The sequence below is a fragment of the Centruroides vittatus genome, unplaced genomic scaffold (assembly GCF_030686945.1).
Source record: "Centruroides vittatus isolate TY-2023 unplaced genomic scaffold, ASM3068694v2 contig_1777, whole genome shotgun sequence".
NCBI classification, from domain to species: Eukaryota; Metazoa; Arthropoda; class Arachnida; order Scorpiones; family Buthidae; genus Centruroides; species Centruroides vittatus.
Window position 1 is genome coordinate 1,075,014 of NW_027121088.1, and position 24,836 is coordinate 1,099,849.

The 24,836-nt window shown below is 29.0% G+C and overlaps 1 protein-coding gene across 2 annotated transcripts in view; it reads right to left on the bottom strand.

The window, feature by feature from the left end:
• Positions 1–900: 900 nt before the first annotated feature.
• RhoGAP71E (Rho GTPase activating protein at 71E) overlaps positions 901–24,836 on the bottom strand; it is a 34,336-nt gene continuing 10,400 nt past the window's right edge. Inside the window, exons 3-11 of one of the 2 annotated variants that reach the window (XM_067263517.1) lie at positions 23,975–24,035; positions 17,507–17,668; positions 16,423–16,532; positions 13,534–13,735; positions 12,997–13,159; positions 6,722–6,799; positions 2,890–3,050; positions 1,378–1,593; positions 901–1,297 (exon numbers count right to left, since the gene is read on the bottom strand). In XM_067263517.1, the coding sequence (XP_067119618.1) occupies positions 917–1,297; positions 1,378–1,593; positions 2,890–3,050; positions 6,722–6,799; positions 12,997–13,159; positions 13,534–13,735; positions 16,423–16,532; positions 17,507–17,668; positions 23,975–24,035 (1,534 nt within the window). In that variant the 3' untranslated portion in view covers positions 901–916. The remainder of the gene's footprint in view (positions 1,298–1,377; positions 1,594–2,889; positions 3,051–6,721; positions 6,800–12,996; positions 13,160–13,533; positions 13,736–16,422; positions 16,533–17,506; positions 17,669–23,974; positions 24,036–24,836) is intronic. The other variant, XM_067263519.1, reaches the window with a different exon arrangement.

Sequence of the window (24,836 nt, forward strand, 5' to 3'; positions counted from 1 at the left end):
ATAAAGCGGCTGTAAAAACAAATTTCTGAAAAATGAAAAATACATTAAAGTTTTTCAGGTTTTTTATATATATATATATATATATATTATATATATATATATTTTTTTAATAAAACATTTAAAATATTTAAAAATGAATTCTCAATAAAATCAATGGTATTATTACAAGAATCAAATATACATTGAATGTATTAATTCTAATTAAACAAGCTGAATAGAAATCTAATTTCCATTCTTAAATATATATTTTTTTTGCATAGCATAAATACTAAAAGGTGTGAAAATTTTCAACAAGAATAAATACATATTAAATTGGTGTTTTTTTTTTCTTTTTTCTTTATGTGAAACAACTCACCACGTATAATTTTATTGCATATATATATACTGTATATGAAGTAGAATATTAAAGTTTAAAATACTGTATACATTGTACATCATAAAAAAGCTGGACAAATGAATCAACGAAATTTGTTTACCAAAACTGTCAATTGACTGATCTGCTCAATTTTCCGTGCACTTCTGCAGGTTCGAAAAGGTATTTAGTGGAATGTAATTTTAATTTTCTAAAAAGACAATTTACAGATTTTATTTAAGTTAACTATTCAAAATTTAAAATAATTTTTGCACAAAAAGGTGTTCAATCAGAACTAGTTAATGTTTTAAGATGTATTTGTAAAGCTAAATTTAACAAAAGTAATCAGATAAATTATACTTCCCCTTCAGGCAAAAAAAGTTCTGTTTTAATACAAAAAGTTATTTTAAAATATTGGGTATGGTTTCAATCAAATGTAATATGAAATCAGTTTTTGGGGAAAACAAAAACTGATCAAAACACTTATGTAAAAATTCTTCGCAAATACTAGCAGCACGTAATTTATGGTAAATTTGTATATAAAAAAATTTGACCAAATAATATTTATATTCGAGGTTTGTATGTAAGAGTTACATGAAAAGTTTGTACATCTACTTCGGTGCAGTCTTGTTCTGTGATCCCGGGAGAACTGGTTCCACTTGTTCCTCTTTTAGGACTGGCAGTGGTTTGTAATTTCCCTTCATATGATATGCCACTCGACGACGGCAAACCGTAATGTGAACTTCCATGTTTGCTGCTCGTATAATTGTTCCCATTTTCTTTATCTTGTTTTTTGCTAGAAGATCTCCTCACTAATTTCTTTTCTTTGCTAGAAGTCCGACGTATAAGTTGACGTTCTCTTTCAATTCCTCCCGAGGGGATGTTTGAATTTAGTGATACACTTGAGGATGCCGACGGGCATTTATTCTCATCCAAGTTTAAAATCTAAAGCAAATATTTTCAAATATAATTATAAATACCAAAAATTAAATGAATTAAAATAATTTAAAAAAATATTTAAGTACCTTACAAACTACAGAACCAGTTTCATCAGCATCAACAGCAGGAATAAGAGATGAACAAAGAGATGGATTTAGAAACCATTCTGAGCGGGTTCGCATTCTAGCTGCCTGACGTTCATGAACTTGTGGCAAGAATGTCAATGACTTAGTGCTTTCTGCATATCTATTAACAGCTTTCAATTCATCCAATGCTAAATGTGAGAGTGAGGGAGAGGAAATCTAAAAAAATTTATTTAGGAAGTATAATTAATAAAAATAGGTAAAATTCAACAAAATTAACAGTAATTTTAAATCTTTTCAAAAATATCAACTTTAATGATTTGACAAAGACACATTTTGCAACAATCTTAGGGAACATGAAAGCTTTGAATACAAGTAAAGAACTTGTTTGCAAACCTTAGCTATTAGATAATGTCAAAAATAAATCATTTCTATTTGAAATAAAATGTAACAAAGCACAGTTTGAGTTGTGCTTCAGATCACATCAGCAAGACCATAAAAGATAAATGAACATTGAATGTACTAAATCATGTTTATTTCATTCTTATGGATTCATAGGATTACCAGTTTAATTTATAATGATGATCTATTCATATAATTTATGGATTTTGAGAGACTAAATGACATCTAGATAAAACAACTTCAGCCCAGTTTTTCAAAATATACATAATATTACATAAAAACTAACAGTTCAAGATAGCATTCTTTTTAAATAATTTTTATCTATGCCATCATTTGAATTTATGTATTCATGGGGTTTTATCACTTGCACAGTTACCAGAATTTTTGTTAATTCATAAATCTTAAAACTGCCAAAAATAAAAATCTAGCAATATTTGGTTTAAGATATTAAATCAAATATTGCTAGATTTATTTATGCTAATTTTTAATTAAAATAACAAATATAATTAAAATAGTCAGGCAATATTGGTTTATCAGCACGTGAAAGCAAAACTCACAAAAAGAAGTTAAGAAATCTGGCAGTGCTACAAACTTGACAATGTCATAGACTGGTGGGGCACCAAGTCAAGAGTGAACTGCAGGATTATCAAATTCCTTGAATCTTCTGTTCTATTACTTTGTATTTGTTAAGATTAGTTTAGCTTAGTTTTCTCTGTAATGGAATATTTATGAATATTTTTTCATCTTTCTCAGACTTGTTATGTAAGTCTGAGAAGTACCATATTGTCAAATACTACATAGAAAGTCTGTAGAATGTATCTGACAATATGGTTTTATAATTTATACATCTGACAGTATTAAACATTTCTTCATTTTATAACATTAAAGACAAAAAATGAAGAAAACATTACAGATAGATGATAAGCAATCATTAGATAAAATACATTAAGTAATACATTTAATAATTGGACTGAGTTAAATGTAATAGAATAGAATTGTTGGATTTAAACCATCATTTACAATTCTCCTCTTAAGAATTACATTTAATGAAATCATCTGAATAAGGATTTTACAGAATCAGTATTTTCATTACAAAATGTAATTTATACTTACCTGATAAATACCATTTTCTTCCAGAGAAACACTGAGTCGAGTATATGCTTCGCCCAGATTAGTCAGGCTACTACTTGGGGCTGGTCCCTCAATCTGAATCATGGGATCACCACTATGAATTAGTGCTGGAGTACTTTGACATTCTTCCTGATTTGAAATAGCTATTCAATTAAAAATTTAAAAAAGTTATTCTATACTACTAAAATAATATAAATCTAATTTAACTTTTAATCATAAAGAATTTTTATTATATATATAATACTAAACTTTTGATTTTTTGTTGGTATGAACTAAATTTAAACTGTAGATCTGAATCTCATTAAAGATCAAGTCTACAGCAATTTCAACAAAGTCTAATTTCAATGAAAAAACATTTTGGATCATTTCTGTCTAATTTGATTGCAAATTAGTGTCTGAAATTTCTTAACATTAATAAATTATGCAAAAATTTCATTAAAAATGAGTAAGTCATTTTTCACATTTTTTATTACAGCTACACAAGATTTGGTTTAAAAAGAATGAAATATTTATACAGAACTGTTATCACTTATTCAGTAATTTTATGAACAAAAAATACAACTACAGTACTGCCAAACAAATTGTAACAAGATTTCAGTGTGTCTAAGATTTAAAAATATACCATTCTGTAATTATTAGGTTTTACCTAATTTACTTGCATTTTGTAGTCAAAGTTATACAAATCAACAAAAAGATGATCATCATAAAATAAAACTATTTTTAAGTGCAAGAGAAAATGCACAAATTAACACATCAGGAAGCTGCCATCTTCTGCAGCTTTCTAATAAGTAGGTTCTATTAGACCCAACATATGAAAAATTGTTCTGGATTGTTCTATGAAAGATGCTGATCTGGATTGTTATTGGGACAAACACTGATTACCAAAACAAACTCACATCAGTTAATAATAATAAGGAAAAGAAAAAAAATGATTTTTTTAGTGTCCAGTTAGCACACAAAATTTAACAAATGTTCCAGATATTAAAAAATCTGCACTTACAACTTGGTTTCCACAAATCAACAATCCTATTCTCTCATCACTCATGAGAACCATCACCTTAATCACCAATCATACACTTCTACTCATCACATCTTTTATAGTGGTAGGTGCATCATAACTATCAATCAATTTATAAATGAGCACAGGAGATATGCCAGTCTAAACTTTATGTAAAAGGTTTTGGTGTTATTTTTCTATACCATTGTTTTCTGTAAATCAAAAGTTAAATGAAATCCATGTGTCTTATGTGAAATTTTGTTAGCTTTGTGAACATGTTCAATAGGATGATGCATTCCTAAATAGGTTTCTGATAAGTCACTTTAATGATAGGCAAAGGGAGAGAGACTTTACCTAACAAAAAAACCCCCAGCTAAAAAAAACATTCAAATAAGGTCAGGTTCTGCTCCTTACAAATTTTATGTAAGAAATTTTTTGTATACAAGACAGATTTAAGATGAAAATTATCAAAATTATCTGTCTATCATTTTCAATCTCACTAGCACAAATTAAAGAAAAATTTACTCCTTATAATTTGTCAGTGATGTATGTTGTATTTATGTTTTAATATTTTAGCTCCATATAATTAATTTTAAATTTATATAATTAATTCCATCTTGCTACATGTTTTAAATTTTTAAAAATAAGAGCAAGTAATTATTTCTCTAAGTTTACTTTTAAAACTTTTAAATTAATTAAGTATTTAAGTTTAACTTAAATTATAAAACTATACTGCAGTGGTTCTTAAACTTATGTAACTTGTGGCTCCCTTAACCTGGTGGTAACTCTCTAATATGCATACCAGTTTCCCCCAGCTAACCAAAAATAGAGCATTCCTATGAAAACTTTTGTAAGCTGAAATGCATAAAACGAAGAAAAATTACTAGTAATTTATAACGGGGAAAATTTTGAGTGTTCCTATACTCAAAATTAAGTTACTAAATGACAACCTACAATACTAACATAGTAAAAGCAGGAATATGATATATTTCTACTTTATGTAGGCTGTGCATTTAAGTGCAGTGCAGCTAGTGAAAACTACACCAGAAGTATTCTCTCTAATAAGTAATCTTTAAGTTGTAAAACTGTCTTCATCTAAAAACTGATCAACAATCTGTAACCATTTTTAAATTAATTTTGTAATACTTTCATTACTATTATCTATTTTTTCTGTTTTAGCTCATTGAAAAGACTGATTTTTTAAGCAATGATAACTTAGTACCATCTTTGTACACCAATCAATTTACTCAAGCAACACACTATATCCATTACAGAATGCCAATTAAAAAGACCACTTTGCAACTAGCAGAACCAATAGAAATTTTGGCACATGCAAGCAATTTCAACATATGCACAATGTGTTTCATTTATCATGATTGAAGCAGTTATTCCAGTTTTACACTAAGTAATATCCTTAAGCTTTATCTTATATCTTAGGCTTTTTACACATTAGTTATTGTGCATCTTAACAAAATGTGTCCTAAACATAAAAAACAGATAGTCACAGACAGTTCAAAGCTAAGGCAGCATGATGCTGAATGAAGTTTCCAAGGAAGAAACTGAAATACTCTTACTGCTTGGCTGCAGTGATTCTAAAATGGCTTATTGCAAAACAAATTGAATGCTATTTTTGCTTTACATCATTTTTCAAAAATGTGAAAATCCTCTTTGGATTTCTTTTTGGTTAGCAAAAACAAATACTAATGTAGGTCTTTTGTAAAAGTGAAATGGCATAAAACACTGTTTTAAGGCAGGAATAACTGTAGGAGATAATCCTAGGCTAGGTAGCCTTTTCTATCTAAGAGTAATTGGTGTGTTGTTATAATTAAACAATATGAAGAAAAAGAATCATATAGTCCTTAGGCAAAGAATAAATACTATGTATATATAATATAAGTATATTGTTACTGTATTATATTTAGAATGAGTCCTAGAATAAGTTCAGTTTCTACAGACAAAAGGTAAATTGAATCACTTTTGAATAAAGAATGTCTGTTGATGTTTGAAGCAAGAAATAAATAGTCTTCATTGAACATGATTAGTAATTCAAATACTTTCTTTTTTGCTAACTAGTGAGAACTAATAAGCAAAAAGACACAGTACCTGATATAATGTGATATTAAAATTGCTAAGGTACTGTTGCCTTACCCTTGCTACCAGAGTTTGATTTACTCTGACTGGTTTCAAATCCAAATTAAAAAGAGAAGAATTAATAATGGGAAGTGTACTGGCTATAAAATGAAGACAAGCTGGAAAAAACAGTGAATGAATAGAATGTGAAATTAATAATACTGAATATGGTGATGGTGATGACAGGCAATAGTGAGGTGTTGGCAACATATGTGAAGCATAGCATCCAGCACCTAGGGCAAAACCCAATTTTCACTAAGTCTCTAATAATGTCAAGCAGAATAAGCAAAGAAATGAAGGACAACAATAAATGATAAATTATGAGAGTCTGAATACAGAATACCAATGAAGTAGGTGAAGTAGATGATAACTAGCTAGCCACACAGTAAGGCAAGTTTAAAACATGAAATGGATTTTCTTGTTCAAACTACTGAAAACTTTTCAAATCTGTAAATGAATTATTATTGACTGGCATTTTTCATGCTGAATTTCATTTTTATCAATTAACATTAGAAATGAATTCATTTAGAGTTATATTCGAAGTACAAAGATAGTTATATAATGTTGATTTCCTGCAACATTGTTTTAAAGTACAAGATTTATTTTGCTAAAGTCTGTTTTAAAAAAGAAGTCTCAATTTCTGATCATGATTGCATTTTAAAAAGTGCAAAATAAAATGAATCTTACCTTCTAAATTAAACCTAAGTCCCCAGCGTTCTGCTTCTTGTTGCAACCATGATTTTTCAGCCTGTAGAGACTCTTTACCTAGATATAAGTTATTTTTTTTTTTTGAAAATTTCACAAAATAAAATTCAAATAATTTTCCTATAAATCTGTCATTATATTTAACTAAAATTTTAAATTAAATTTTTTCAAATTACAAAATTTCCAAAAGCACTGTATAGTGAAACTGTTATAAGATCTAAAAATTCATTCTACCACTATGTAAATTTATAATATACTTTCAATATAAGTTACTAAAATTTATAATCATACTCTATTACATCTATTGTAAAAATGCACAATTATAATCATTAAATCAACCTTGATATAAGAATAGAATGAAGGTAAATAGATTAAAAGTAAGACAATGATGAATTTGTACAATGCTGCAAACAGAATTTCAAATAAGTTGACAGTGAACTGTAACAAAATCAAGGAAATTCATAATGATTAAGAATTATTACCTGCAATCCATCAATTTTTCTGGAAAACAAGTGTATTTCATTTTGAATTTAAGAATAAAAAATGTAAACTAGAAATTTATGATTAAGATGATATACATTTGTAACAATCAATGTTGCTGATATGCTTCATATATTTACAATACTATGAAATTTAAATTTTCCTAAAATGAAAGAACATTAGTTTTATTCCTAACATTTTTAAGGTTTTTTTTACTGAATACATTTACAAATTATTTGTAATAAAACAGTGCAATTTGTAACAATCAAACTGCATTTATATCTACAACTAGGTTACCATACTCCCAACATGCTTTTTATTGCACTTATCACAAAATTTTTCTGCCTCTGTTTATTGATTAGTATTTTAATTTATGGAAAACTATCAAATTAACTGGTTTGGTTTTCAAGAAATAGGTTTTAAAGGTCACCTTCGGACAAGAGTAATTATGACAATAAGATGTGTACAATAATCATACATGGAGTGACCAAAAAGTAATTTTACAAAGCCAACAAACACCACACTATTATGGAGAATGAAAATAGAATATTGCTTTCAGATAAAGCCTGCATGTCTCAAAAACTTGTCCATCTTGTTCAGGCATTTATCATAAAATAACCAAATTGTTCATCCCATCAGAAAAAAAAAATTTCCTCCTGTTGCTACAGCCACCCAGTGGCAACTGCATTCACTTCAACAGTGAAATGTTACCTGCATATATATTCTTTCAAATATGGAAAAATGAAGGTTAGGAGCAAGATCTCAGTTGTATAGAAGAGATGATAATGAACCTCCTAGGAAAACAAAATGAACAATCTGGTATGCCAAATGTGGTTTGGTATTGTCAGAGAAGCATATTGCCTTGGCTAATGAATCAAGGATGTTCTCTCCTAATGGCATGTTAACATGTTGCAATATAAAATGGAACTATTGATGTGTCTGCATTGCAAAAAGTCCACTAAAGTAAATTTTGGGACTAGGCATCCACAGAGTTCCAGATGAGATAGTCATGGCCTAGCAAATGGTATCACATTAAATTTTAAATGAACTTCCTATGATCACTTCTTGTCTGGTTAAGTTTTTCATGTATTAATTCACTACTCTTGATTCAATAATGATTTTTATTTCCAAACTTATTACACCAAGGTCAGGATTCTTTTACTATTATTTTACATCATCATCTCATATTTCCCCAATATGTTCAGGCATACACCCAACTTCAGTTGGAGTTATCATAAAATTTTCTTATGAACACAAAATAAAATAGTTTTGATTTAATTTTTTAATTTAACTCATTTAACTTTATTAAGAAGTTTAACTCATTTAATTAAAATTTACTTACAACTGTTAAGAGGTAACCTTAATTCTAAGTTCCCCATTTTTTCCCCATTCTTAACTATTACTAATCACTGATATACAATGAAGTAAATAGTTGTGCTCTGTTTTATTATAATGCTCCTCTATCTATTACCATTCCACGAACTATCAATTTATATTCCTATATTGCCATTTATTCTATTCTATGTTTTTAAATTTTATTTTTTATCTGTATGTTCCTACAATTTGTTTAAAATTATTTCATTTTTAATAGTGAAAAATTCAGTAAAAATTATGATTACAATGTTTTGAAAGGGGCCGTCCATAAAGTACATAAGGGCAATTTCGGCCATTCTAGACCACCCACCCATGCAAAAAACCGTAATATTTTCTTTGATTCCCCCTCCCCTTCTATAACCTTAGTAATATTTATGCATAATTTTATAGAAAGATTTTAACAAAAAAATTTATGAAACCCTAAAAACCTTAGGTCCAAAATATATAATTATTAATTAGTTAATTAATATGTACTATTATTTATAAAAGGCTATGTGAACAAATTTAAAAATATAAAAATTTAATGAATTTGAATAAATAATTTAAGAATTTAATTTTTTAATTATCAACAATCTTTTTATTATCATCATCATTAATCAACATCATATTCATTTTTATGTAAATTTTAATTTTCACAAAAGAACACAAAAAACTTTGACAGATCGACCAGCTAGTGCATGTGTAAACAGAAACGTCATACAAAATAAAACAAGAGAGACTAGAGAGAAACCACATTCCATTGCCATATTGATTACATCTTGGCTAAGGCCAAGAAAATAAACTACATGCTGCTAAAATGTGCTAGGTGCACCTGGGAACTAAATCAACGCTGTAAAACTATATAATGGAGCAATACAACCAATGCTACTTTACGTGGCCTCTAGCTAGGGTCATGTAACTAGTAAAAATTCAGTAGCAAGTAAATTACTCTCTCGTCAAAGACAGTTTGCCATCAGAATTTCAAAGTGGTGCAGAACTGCTTCTACTAATGCCTCTCTGATACTAGCAGAGCTCCTTCCTTTGCCACTATGTATTATAGAAAAGGTTCTAAATTACTACATCAGAACTACAAACATCAAGGCTCAACAATGGTCTCTACTCCTATCTACAGCTGTTCATATGCTACCACATTGCAATTACCCTACTATCTCTAATCAACACCCTGCAAACAAGGTTATCCCCAGGATACATTTGGTGTCATCTGCTTCCTCTATGGATAACCATGCAGACATTAATATCTACACAGATGGTCCAAAAGCACCCCTTCATGTCAGCTCAAGTATCTATATCTTTCTCCAAACTGACATATTTTGCCCAAAACATGTTAGAAGATATAGATACCCACACATACATCCATGTATCAAGCTGAAGATGCTGTCCACCAAGCTGTTCAGTGGGCCACTTCACTACCAAACAAAACTCTGTCTATTAACATTTACAGTGATTCTCAGTCTGTCCTAAAAGCTCTATTAAATCTCAATTGCAATAGCAATAAAATCACATATCCAGCACCATATTAAAAATCTTTTAATAGGATAACTTTTATATTTGTTCCTGGCCATACCGGCATACTAGGAAATGAAAAAGCCAACTTTGAGGCTAAATCAGCTGCAAAGGACACTGACTTGGACTACTCATATCCCTTTCTCACGTAGTAGCCTTAATTATACTCATGACAACACTATGCAAAAGTGGAATCAACAATGGTTGAGTAGTAAAACTGGTAGAATAAAAGACTATTTTCCTAGTGTTGAATGCAGGTTCTCATCACCACTTAAAGATTTAACATTTGCTACTGCTTAACTACTTACTGAGCATGATAATTTTAGAAGCTGATATATAGCCAGGCAGAAACTGCCTCTTGCTTTTGCTCTACAGAAAACCTAGACGCAGTTGACCATATGATCTATCACTGTCCAATTTACGATCAAGATAGACTTATCTGAAATTAGAAATCTTTACGCTTAGTTTCAGGTGGCCATGTACACTCAATAAGCTTGTTCAGAAGCCACTGTTTGATGCTTTTTACAATTATGTTCAAAAAAATATGGAAAAAAAAAGACTAATTTATAATTTCTAGTTTTACATTTTAGTTTTCACTAAAAGCCAAATATTAATTTTTTGTTCACTTTGTATCATGTATTTTGGTTTATGTATTCTTAGTGTTATACACCCATAGGAGTGGTGGACTTATTCTAATAAAAGAAAAAAACGAGAGAAACCACCACACGGCCTTTCTCCAATGATAAAATATGTATAGAGAGAGTGTCTGCTAGTATTATTATTCTATTATGTCACACGAGACAATGAGTGTTCTTAATAGAAACCGCCAAATTGAAGCCAAATTCAAAACTCCACCACTCAATGAGATCAAAAAATAAAAATAAGAATATTACGTAAGACAAGATTTATTACCTCCCTACCCGAGTAAGAAATCATAAGAAATCCTTGACCCCCACCCACCCCAAAATACCTTACATAATTTATGGATGGCTCCAAACAGCTGAGTATTGATTTTTATATTTTATAAAATTTATATGCTTTTAATCTTATTTTAAAGTATATATAGAGGAAACAAGTAGCTATTTTTTGATTTAAACTACATGAAGTACTTCAATGTTCTTGGCAAAGAGGAACATTTTTATTCCATAGTAGCAGCCTTTCAGATGGGTATGAAATGGAGCCACATATCACTTGTAACAATAATTTGCTGGAGAAAGTTTTTCCCTCACCTATTTGTATGATTCCACAAACTATGCCAAACTGAAAGGTTATTTGCCACAAAATGATATGCCTGTATTCTCAACCAGTTCATCAATTCTCACAATAAATTCTGTTATTAAGCAGCTTGGACACACTACGGGTTCATTCACTTACATTCTGCAACACCTTGATGGGACACGACATTGTTACTTTAGACCTTAAGATGACAATGAATTTCAGCTGGTAGAATTTTTCTGGACCATAAAAATAAAGTTAGGTATTTGCTATGACTTCTCCACAAGATCACTTTTCTAACCTTATCCCATTTGGAAATGCAACATCAAACTATCTTGCACTTGTGCATCCTTTTAACCATTCAGTGCTGCCAATCTAGGTCACCACTACCTGCTTACATGGGAGTTTGTTTTTTCTCAAAGAAAAACCTATTTTCTTTTCGATCATCCTAAATGAATTTTGTTTACTTTCATTAGTTTATATTATGTACTTAATAACAATATTAACAAACAATTTATAAATTATTCATAAATGCTGAATAATGTTCTAGAATTGCAAAACAGTTCATTTTAAATTAAAAATTCTGAAAAAAAATCTACATGTTATTATAACCATCATATAAAGGTTATTTTTATTATAATTCTGCATATAAATTTAAAGAAAATATTTTCAACTGTTTAAAATAGTTGAAAACATTCATTTGCTATAAATATATAATGCTGAATTATAGTCTTTGACTGTTGCCTTGACTGTTTCATCCCATTTATCCCTTTTTACTTAAGATGGCCATCTTTTAAAAACAGACATTTTACAGTATCACAATGAAATCTTGTTACTAATGTACATTGATGTTTAATTTTCCATAAAATGAATCATAAGAGAATATATTTCATTATGTTTATTATGATTCATTTAATACAGTATTTGTTCACAAAATGACAGTAAATATTGCTCATATTTTATCTAAAATTGAGAAACCTTTATAAAGTTTCAATTTATTGCAGAGATAATACTCCTTTTTTAACTGAAATATTTGATTCATAATTTCTATTTACTTCAATATTTGTCTAATCAAATAAGACCCTAAGCAGCCATATATTGATATTTTCATATAATGTATGTACCTAACATGAAGGAAATACCTCATTTAATGGAAACATTAAAAATTCTTAATCTTATAACACAAATTTTTTATTATAATAATAAAAATAAGAAATATTAATATGGATTTAAAAAATGTTTTTACTTCATTTTTATTGTGTTATTGGAGAGAGAGGAAACTTCTCTTAATATTTAAGAAATAAATCTTAAAAACAAAACAGAAGTTTCTAGTAATATGTTAAGTTGTTTAACAGGATTAGAAATAGATAAAGGCTTCAAAATTCACAGGCAGAGCCTTGTTATAGCTACATCACCATCGTAGAGATAGAGATAACAATAAGTTCTATGTAAACTTCAAAAAGATACTAATTATGTTTACCTTGTTTTGATTTTTAAATTAACTCTTTTTATTCAAAAAGTAAGAAAGGAATCTAGCTTTCATTTGTTAATTTAAAGAACTTTTGACAAAACTAATTCTAAAATCATAAATGTAATTAATAAATACTTGAAGTTAGCTGCAGTATTATTTTTATCAATGTTTTAAAGGAATTGAAGATAAATTTAGTAAACTCAATAATTCTTACGTGAAATAAGTGTATCCGGTGGGTAGCGAAATGCAAAGATCCAATCTTCTTCCACTTTCAAAATCCTGCCAGTAATCCGTGCATAATATTCATAATTCTCTCTTCCAAATAAATTACTAACACCAAAATTATCTATCAAAAATTTCATGATTCTAGTTGCAATCTGAAAGATTAAAAAACTAAATGTTGAAAAAGGTTTCAATAAAATAATGATTTTTTTTAAACATAACATAGAAGCATTTAAATGATTATAATTAAAGTTTTTAACTTTGTCATATTTATTTATTTCATTACATTTAAAGTAAAAGTCTTATCAGACATCTGATTTCCATAGTACTGTATATTCACATAAAATAATGCAAAATATTAGAAATGTGTTTTCATGATATCTATGCAAATATCATAATGTAATGTAATTTATAAAAAAACAAACATTCAACAAATAAAACCATTTAATATTAGCACTTTTAATCTTGTAATAAAATAATTTCCTTCTTTAATTCATAAAGCAATTTAATTTTGAATATAAGAAAATACCTTAAATCTAATAACATCTTCCATTCTAGCTACTTTTCCATCACTCACACAAGATTGAAAAAAACTTGGAGCCACACTGACTCCTAAAGCTTCAGAAGACATGCCAGTTTGAGCACGATCTGCTGCCTGAGCAATGGCACGGAATGTTCCAAATAAAAGCACCAACAGGTGTTGAGCAACAACTGGAAGTGAAGTGATTAACCTGAAAAATATGTATGAAAATCAGTTTATATTAATCATTTAGATGAATCAAAATCTTCACAAAATAAAAACTCATTGTGTTAAAAAAAAATTCAAAGAACTATTAATAATTTAGTGAAAAAACATTTTTTGAGAACACTTTCAGACTCATTTAATTTTTTATTTGAAAATAAGATTTAAAAATTTTAAAAATATAGTGGCCATTTCATTTCATATTTTTGTCGCGCCTACGATTCGGATCAATTGAAACGAGCACGGAATTTTTCATTACTTATTCTGTGACGAAACTGGGGAATCTCCTTTCTTTAAATGAATGTATAATAATGACATCTTGCTCATTGTAGCGACTGACAAACTGTACTGACTTGTAGGGATTCCCCGTATTTTATTTAAAAAGGCGGCGAAATTTTCGTCCGCCCCGGGCTGCTGACACCCACGCTACACCACTGAGATTTCTACATATCAATTTCTGTCAACATTCAATTTTCTAGCTTTACATGAAGTGCTATCTAATGGCAAAAAATTTAATAAAGTAAATAATTCTTACAAAAACGAATATAATTTTATATATATTATATATTCATTTTCTGTTTGGGGGGAAATTTTTGAATTGAAATAATGTGACTTCTTCAGGTTTCCATCAGAAATTCAAATATAGATAATTGGGACCTCCTATGCTTTCTATATCTGGTCTCAACATTTATCTACTTAACTTCATTCTCAAAATTAGGGACAGACAGCTGTCCCTAATTTTGAGAATTTACGGATCTATAAGTTTCTCAAGATGCAATCTCACCATGAATCCCAATGAGTACCCTCCAGTAACCAAGTGAATAAAACCCCTGAACATCGGTAGTCAGTCACAGGTTTGTGCATTGCCAACAGACTGGCCACGTGCAGTTTTCTGGGTTTTCTTCATGTTAGTAACACCTAAATAGGGGACAGCTTTACATAAGTCTTCCAGAGATGCATCCTCCTTGGCAGATTGCTCATGTGTTGCATTGCCATAACCAAATAAACCAACCAAACCAATTCTAATATTTTTCTATAAATGCAATATTCACATGGACATACTTAACTACCACAAAACTGAATACCCTGCCCCTCCCCTGATTTCATCTCCCTTATTAACTCAAACCCATTGCTCCAAACTTTCTTCACTGGTACTGCTTAAAGATGTTCTAATGTTCAGCCAAATTAATGTACAGTACATGAAACAATTTTAAGGTACAAAGTCTTTGTGCTGATGTTTATATTTCATATTTATTATCATGGTGAGATTGTTTCATCCAAAACTTCCTGTAGGTTTAGTCTGTGTAATGTGCACTATTCATATGCCACAATTTTCAAAACTTTCCTTTACTTAGATGTTTTTGCTGAGCTTTACTTTTTCAACCTGGTTTCAACAATTTTTATATGGGATCACATAAAAGCAATTATTATTGCATTTTTACAAAATTTTTTCTTTAAACACATTTTATATCAAGTCTTTCAGATGTTCAGGTAAGCAACTTTCATCATGAGCAGGGCCATCACAATCTATCCAACATGAATCACTTTTCAAATATTAATAGTAGACCAGAATTAATGGGTAGTCGCTGACCATCCTCACTTCCAGGAGGAAGCCAACAACTACTTTTGGCCAAATTAACTTCAACCCTCTTCCAGTCCCTTCTTTCTCTCAGACCCAGTGGTATGATGGCAATCGAATATGAAAATTGCATAAGAGATACCCAGCATAAAATGTTTTAAGTGGTTTTCCAGGGTGCAGAATTTAAATATTTGCTCTATTTTTCATGAAATTTGATTCGTTGGTAGATTACCATTTTATATTTGGTTGTTACGGTTAACATCAGAAACAAAATAATATAATATATTAAATTTTTACGCTGCTGTATTTTCAGTTGTTGTCTACTTGACCAATAAAATTGTGCCATTTTATACCACCCAAGTATTGCAAAAAACGTGACAATGGTAGAATAAAATAACCAATTTCTTTATATGGTTTGTTTTAATGTTTGTTATACAATATTATAGTATTTGATTTATATAACTATAAAGGTTATCTTACGTAAGGGTTTATCACACTGAGTGACCAATCTAACACATTGTATACAGTAGAGGAGGAAAGAATTTTTAAAATGTGTTAGATTGTTCTCTTGGTGTGATAAACCCTTACGTAAGATAACTTTATAGTTATATTATATTGTAGTATTTGATTTATATAATATAAGGGTTAGAAGTATGAAATAATGTTTGTTTTTATTTTTTGTCCAGGCAATGTTGGGCTATCTGCTAGTATGAATATAAAAAAAAACAGAATACAGGTATGCATCCACAATAAGATTAATCAATCCAACTGATCTCCTCTACAAATTCATTCAACATTGTATGCAGTTGTGAGACTATATAAAATCATTTAATCTCTGCTTCATGACAAAGAAATTTTATTACAGACTGAGCAGAATTTCACTTTATTTTATAACAATATAGAATTCAACATGTGGTAATAATTTCCTCTGTCAGTTGCATTTGATGTACAAGATCAAAATGGTAGATATTTTAAAGAATGAATTTTTACTCATACAATTACTGATTTCATGATGATCAGCAATTCTAAATTATATAATTTATACTTATAAAAATAAAGCATATTTTAATTTTTAAAAAATTAAAATTTATATTTACCGGTGAATTCTTTCACGTTTCTCATCTATATTTTCTATATTTATTATACTGAATAATTCTTCCTCATTTTCTTGACCAAAGATACCACCAGGTAATTTTCGAAGAAATTTCTATACGAAAGATATTTTCAGTTAAATGTCTTCAAAATAAAATTTTAAAATGAAACTTTAATTCATAGGATAATTTCAATTAGTCAAATTTATCAAAAATAAAGTAGTGAAATAATTAGGAAAGGTTACAATATGGATAAAGTATACCGGAGATATATGATTAAATTTGTTGCTGGTTGGTTAGATAATGAAGTTACAGTAGAGCATCATTTATCCAAATCAATTGAAGACTGGGGTTGCTCGGATAACTGATTTTTTCGGATAACCGATTATGTATAAAAAAATATATTAACCTATCTAATGTTGAAATTTTTCTTCGTTGCATGTCACTTCGTGTTGAATTTTCATCGATTTTAAGCCTAACAAAAATTTTTATAATAATCAAGGCTATTGTATTGTTAAAAATTATTTCTTTATTTTGTACAAACAAAAAAAATATATATTGAAAAATATAAAAACAAAGAAATTATACTTTAGAAGTTAATATAGTATCAAAAACGTTAGATTCAGCACGACACAGTCCGACTGGAAAGCTTTCAGTTGACCGGTTTTCAGATAAACGATGCTCTACTGTATATGTAACTAAACTGAAAATGCCATATCTAAGTTAGGAATCACAACTGTTAACATATCTTTCTGGTTCCATACAAAGTTTTGACAATAATATATAAATTAAATATATAAAATTCAGTTGTTTAACCTAAAATTACCTAAAGTTTAGGCTTAATACATTTAATATTACACCTTTTTTTAAAAATGTATTTAAACAAAAACAACTAAGTATTAGATATATGCAGTGACAATCTAATATATAGTTATACCATCCACCAAGATTAAAAGAATGCATGTATCTATTTACAACCAATTAAATTGATGTTTGTAGATATTTAAAAATTAATGAGATTTCCATCTTAACAATTTAAAATTTTATTTTTAATTATAAATTGAAAGTTAATGATTATATATTAAATTACCTTCAATACTGAAGCAATAGTATACACTGAAAAATTATCAATATTTAGAAGCCTTCCGTGTTGAAGGAAATGAATCAGTTTCTTCATATTTCCCTGATGTCCAGGAGCACGGAATATGTCCCTCTTGTATGGTGCTTCCTTATTTAATTTCAGTATCAATACCTGTAAAATATCAGAATATAAAATCAATATATAATTTATCAAAAATCTCAAGTCTCTCTAATTCTGTTTTAAGGCATAGTTTACAAGTTTCAAGGATTGCTTTGGAAAATTTTAAAATATTGCCATTTGCCAGTTTTAAATTTTTTCTGCCACTTCAAAATATTTATCGCCACCAGTTTTACTTACTAATTAATGCAGGTGCTGGGAGCCTTATCAGTTTGGAATCTGGAAAGCAAAAGTAACATGTTAAGCTATCACAAGGAGAGGGACAGATGTTCAGCTCTCTGATTCAGATGAAACTAGATGAGCATGTAGCCCTAAACACAAACAACTCCTAATCCAAATATTAGGACCCACTTCTCAAACATTTCTTAAAAATGGGCCTCTGAAAATTGAGTGTTTATTTTATAAATCTTTGGAAATTTCATATCTCTGATTGACAATAGCCAAGTGAATAAGGTGATAGGTACTGAGCCAGATGATGCAGGTTTGAACCTTTGCAATTTTAGCTTAGTTTTTTCTAATGTGTAATAAAATTAACCTATTATTTTACCATATCATTAGCATTATTTTTATTATTCCTCACATTTGAAGCATATAAAACAAGATTAAAAATTGTGATGTCATTTCCTGTTTAATGAAAACAAATCTCTAGATTTAATTCTTACATTATGAAATAAAAATTTTATTTAACATTTATTTTCAGATATAGTGGTATTGTGATATTTGAAGTGTAACAAACATGACTGCATGTGAAAATTGTCCTTAACATTAACAATTAAAAAACAAATCAAATGCTAAATTTTCATATCACTTGTCTTTTTCATCAATGTGCATTAACATTTGAATACCACTCTAGGTCACTTTCGTTCCAGAAGTTATGTAATTAAACCACTTACTTTTTTGACTAAATTACAGAATTTGGCCTAATTAGTTTAGATCTAAGCTAAAAATAGCCCCGCTTTTAGATATGTTTAGCTTTTCAAAAAAAAAAAGTTATAATTTATTGTATGTTTATACTTTTCCTAATCTGACTTAATAATTCTGAAACTATTCTCCAATTAAATGCTGCTATAATACATCTAAAAAAAACAGTTGTCAGTAGCACTAGACACTAAAAAATTTCTTACTTAATATTTGATATAGTTTGGTAATTGTGCCCTCTGGCATTTCTCCTATCTAATGAATGCAATGTTTCAATTTTTCAAAACCTTGTACTAATTGTACAGTACCTTATGTGCACTATGTTTTAATAAACTTTATAGTACAACCTAAAAACAGTAAAATTTATTCAAATATGCAAGAGGAAAAAAAAACACACAAATTATAATCAAATAATCTAATATAAAAATATAAATCAAGAATAGATGGACTTTGAAGACAAAGCTTTCTATTACATCGTATGACTGACAGATGCTAAAAGGAAACCATATACATAATAAAATGCCAAAAAGTTAATCATATTGATAATGTTGATACTTAGCAGTATTAGAATCTTCTTTGTATTTTATCATGCTAGTCAGTCAGTCATTGAGGCCTTAAGATGATCAAGTTGCACAAATATGCAACAAGAATTTTAGTCCATTCCTTATCAAAAAGTGTGTGAAACTGAATATGACCACAAATAATTCAACAGTTTCATAAGCATTTAAATAAGGAATGGGTTAAAATTCCATCATCTTGCATTTCAACTAGCACCATATGTTTTCAATAGACATTAAGTCCAGACTCTTCCAGGCCAAGGGAGTGCAAAGATATGACTGTCAGCCAGGCCTTCATAATTTTGGCAAAATGCAGTGTAACTTTACTATGCTGAAATATGATTCAATCAACAGTCTTTATGAAAGACACAGATGTAATCATCCAACAATCACCTAAATATTTGGGCTGTAATATGGCTATAATCAAATAATTAATACCTCTAGTAGCAAATTTATTTGTAAGTTTACCTCTAGTACCAAGTGGATGGATTATATTAACTCATTGGACTTTGAGATGTGTAGTATATGAAAGACAGATATTCTAGAATTTGGATAGAGTCATGGGCTTCAATGATGTCATTGCAAAAGTACAGGATGTTTATTGCTACTGGCACTCATGTAGCCCCAAACATTAAAGACTGGCTATTGTGGCTTACATGCATAACATGAAAGGTGGTATTCTTTGTCCTTGTGATATTTATTTCATGGAAACAGCATCACACTAAATGGTGATACATATAGCACTTGCTTCTAGTCCAACCCAAATGTAGATAAGTCTACAATAAACACTCTTCACAAATGCATTAAGTTAGAGAACCCTGATTGAATGCCTCCCTGTCTCAATCAGGGACTGTATCTGCACACTGAAATTTGGAGACAGTGAGAGGCTTTTGAAAATTATCTCTATTAGATTTTCCGTCATTATATGGTAGTTTGTGTGAATATAGCAATGAAGAATAGATTGTTTGAAATGAAGAATATAGTATTCCTGTATGCTAAATATTTTTTGTCTGCCCTGTTGCCTTTCTAGGACGATGAATTTAGTTGATTTGTATTTAGTGAGTATACCCTAAACCAAGAGTTCCTAACTTGTGTTCTGCAAATAAAATCCGTTGAGTTTAATGATGTACAAATGTGCCAATGCAGATTTGACATGTGATTTGGCAAGGTGTAATTGTTGTAGTCTCTTGATAGTGTCCTCTCAGGATGTCCTATATATGTGCTAGAGTTATTTATAGCTTTATAAACAGTGGGAACCAATTTATCGGTAATGGAATGAACTGAAATCATGATATAACGTTTTTATGGTTTTAATTATCTTATCAAACTTTACTGTTTGAAAAGTAATTAAAACGTTATATCATGATTTTTCTCGCTTTAGGTTAAGTTTTACTACTTAACCTAAAGCGAGAAAAATAATTAAAAAAATAATCTTAAGGAGTATCCAACATATAAATAATACAATCGTTAAATAATGCTTTAATTCATCAATATCTGCAGTGACAATCATGTCAGATGAGCGTCATGTTGCCAAGGAGTTAATGTGCTATCATCTGTAGTGCGTAGTAGTGCAACGGTACAAGCGAGCATATCAGTCAATGATTAATTTTGCCCTACAATCGTTTTATGATATTTTAAGTATTTTCCATACAAAAATATAGTAGAAATTGTATAAATTTACAGTGATTTTAGTACTGTGTATACCCCATATTGAAAAATCTTGGCATGTTAAATGAGAGAAGAGTTTTCACTGAAGAAAAATGTAGCAAGTACTTCAATGTGACAAGGAGACTGAAAAGGTGGATACAAACAAACAAAAAAATACAAATCCAGGAGCTAACACTGTTTAAAATATTGAAAGAAAAGAAGTTTAACCCTTCACACTAATGACAAGTTTGAATTATTATTTTTTTTTGCATTTTCAATAAATTAGGTCAACAATTTTTTCAAATTGCAGCCCATAAACTTTCCCATTGTTGTCTGACTGCCTGTCTTTCCTTAATCTCAAGAACAGAGTTAGATAGATGAAAGGCAAGACCAGATAGAGCCTCCTGCCCTAAGGTTTCCCTAACTATACATGAACTTCTGATGCAAACAAGACATTTTAATTCAAAAATTCCCCTGAAAAGGTGTTAGGTGACCGGCACAACTATTGTTAAAGGTATAATGTACAGGGGCAAAGCCACTACTAATTTGAGGTGGAGAGCATATATTTTAAATTAAATTAAAAATATGATTAAAAATTGTAGCCCAGGTGATGGATGTCACAATAAATAATTGCTTGTTTTTGGTGTTTCAATTTGATGTTTTATTCTATAATAGTAAAAAATGTTGAAACTCTGACAATTTTTAATGAAGGTGAAGAGAGCTCACAATAAAAATAAGTTGGAAACTGCTACCCTAAATTGTTGACTGCATCAAATGGATGGCAGACAATTGTTTTTCCCCAATTCCATGTTTTTGTAGTGTTGAATGATAATTTGTTGCACAGGATCCAAAATGGATTTATCTCAATATTTTAAGCCCCTGTACTATTCTTGATAAAAGAAACATTACTTGCACATACAGGGTGTCCCATAAATTTGTTAATAGTTAAAAAATTCATAAAAGTTGAAAGAATTGGTATATTTGAATGCAGTTTGCATAAAAGTTATTCTCACAAAGGGGAATTTTTTTGGGTAGAGAAAAAGAAAATTTAGTTCAAATTTGTCAATAGAGGGTGCTAAACAAAAAAAAAAAAAAACACTGGAATTGTGTAAATCTGAGTCTTATAAAATGCAAGGTGTACGATTAACAGCTCATTTCTGAATAACATATGGTTTCCATTATGATGCTGATAGATAAAGCACTAATGGTGAAGTTGTTTTATCACAGCCATGAATTGCCAGCTGAAACTTTACAAAGGTTTAGGAACAGAAGAGAATGAAGAAAGGTTCAGGTCCAGCCAGATTTGTTTCCCTAGTACGATGTTTTGAAGAAATGGAAGTTTGTGTAATCGCCCACGCAGTAGTGCACCACATTTATCAGAGGTCCATACCTCCGATGTGGCTTCACAAATGGAAACCAATCTGGCAGGATTGATTGGACCTAAATCTTTCTTCATTCTTTTCTGTGTCCTAAACCTTTGTAAAGTTTCAGCTGGCGATTCGTGGCTGAGATAAAACAACTTCACCAATAGTGCTTTATCCATCAACATCATAATGAAAACCATATGTAATTCAGAAATGAGCTGTTAATCGTACACACTGCATTTTATAAGACTCAGATTTGCACAATTCCAGTGATTTTTCTTGCATTCAGTGTTCTCTATTGACAAAAATTTGAACTATTTTCTTTTTCTCGACCAAAAAAATCTCCCTTTGTGAGAATAACTTTTATGCAAATTGCATTCAAATATACCAATTCTTTCAATTTTTAAATTACTTACAAATTTATGGGACACACTGTATATTTGAAATGGATTCTGCCATAGGTTTTATGCACCATTTGCTGTTATCTTTATTATTTACATTCTTACCACAACTTTCATTGGTTGCTGTTGCTGGCACATTTTTATATTTGACACAAAAAATCAAAGAGCACAAAATTATTTTACATGTACAAGCAAAGAAAAATGCATATGTTGTAAAGATATGGTGAAAACTTGTGCCTTCAACTATTTTGTTTGTTATTGAATCCTGTTGATAGGGAGAAACACTAACAGGTTTCAATGAGCTCACTGATTTTAAAGTTGTATATAAAAATTAGTGAAATGTGGACTTACTTAAAATTATGCAAACTTATTGAGATATAAATTAGGAAAGTGCAAATAAACAAGAATTTGCATATTTAGAAATTTCAAGGGATTATGCTTTGTTTGTTGATTTCATTTAAGAAATGAAATCAACAAACAAATCTGACAAAAATTGTTACAATTTTTACAATTGATCTGTGTATAAAAATACTAAATTTATTGACATAAATAACAAACTTTAAATTGTGAACAGTTTGAAAAAATGCTCTTAAAAATTAAAATAAAATTACTTTTATATTATATATAAAATCATCTTCATTTCCACCTTTTCCAACACCAGGAACTAACAGCCTTCCTTAGCATAGATGACTTTTTATTGTAGGCTACAACTCTGTCATAGTATGCAGGACAGTTAAAATGTTCATTGATAAGCCACGAAAAACTTGTAAAAATTGTATACCTAATTTAAGATGTAAATATACCATCTGCCATTTTTAAATTAGGTATACAATTTTTACAAGTTTATTATGGCTTATCACCAGTAAACATTTTAAACTTCAGACTTTAGAGGTGAATAAAGCTGGGAATTCTCTTATTTTGCATATTTTTAAATTTACAAATTTTACAATCAGGATTACACTATTTTTTATATTGAGATGTCAACAATTAATAGAGATATTTGCTGTTTTCTCTGGCACTTTTTGATAATTTTAAAAAACTTAAATTTCTAATTTCCATGCTAACTTAATTTTTACATAATAAAAATGTAAAAAAAAATATTTAAAATAATTGAAATATTTGAAAAAATGTTATAAATTTCATAAAAATTAAAAATTTTATTACAATATGTATTATTTATTATACATATTGCATAGCACATTTGTTTATATAGTAAATTTTAAAATTTAAGCTATATTTAATGTAATTTTAGTTTATCAATTTATGTATATATGTGATTTAATATAATATAAAAAAAACTGTTTAATTTAGATTATATAGGAACAAAAACATTGCAAAAAAAAATGCTTAAAATACCAGTACTTAGTTTGTTGGTAACATTACTCTTAATTTTGGTCTTTACCAAATACTTACTAAAAGAGGACCAGGAATATTGTATCGGCAAACTTGATCCAAAGAAATTCCAAACTTTACCCTAAAAATACAAAATTTATATATTTTTTCCAAATTTAAAATTCTCAGCTTACATTTTTAAACAATTTAGTTAAAGTGTAATAATGCCATCAGGCAAGTGTTATGTTATATTAATTTGTATGATAATTTAGTTAAAATTTATATGTAAGATGTGATTGATAACTATCTTTCATTAGCAGACTTTTCATTAGTCTGAAAGTGTCAGGTTAATATGTTTACAGATTTTTCATAAAAACTCATATCAATAAAAATTATAAAAAGTGCTTTGATGATTTTTTCTTCAATATTAAAACACATTATAAGCTAATGAAAGTAATCTAAGCTGAAAGTGATTATTTTCTGAAACTATTCATAAATTACTATTTTAATTTAAAATAAATACATTATTAAATGGTATTTATCTATTTAGATTTTGCTGAGGTTAAGAAGGTAATATGAACATGTTGAGAAAACTAAAGTCAGAAGACAGACTTTAAAAACTAAAATTTTCTTTTACTTTATATGAAGGACAGCAGCTGTTAAGGTTAGAATCTGAAAGTGAATATTACTGCGGCAACATGTGCTACTGGCTTTAAACATTAAATGCATATTATTAATATGCATTTAATGTTATGAATGCATGTATAAAATGATAAAGATTAAAAAGAGATACAAATAAACAAAAAACTAAAGTTTATTCCAGAAGTGAAACAATAAAAACAAATTAATATGTACTCATAACTGGACCAGAAAGAACAAAAAAAAACTGCTTTTATCTTCCAATAGTCTGTTAATGACCATATACAGGAAAGACACACTCCTT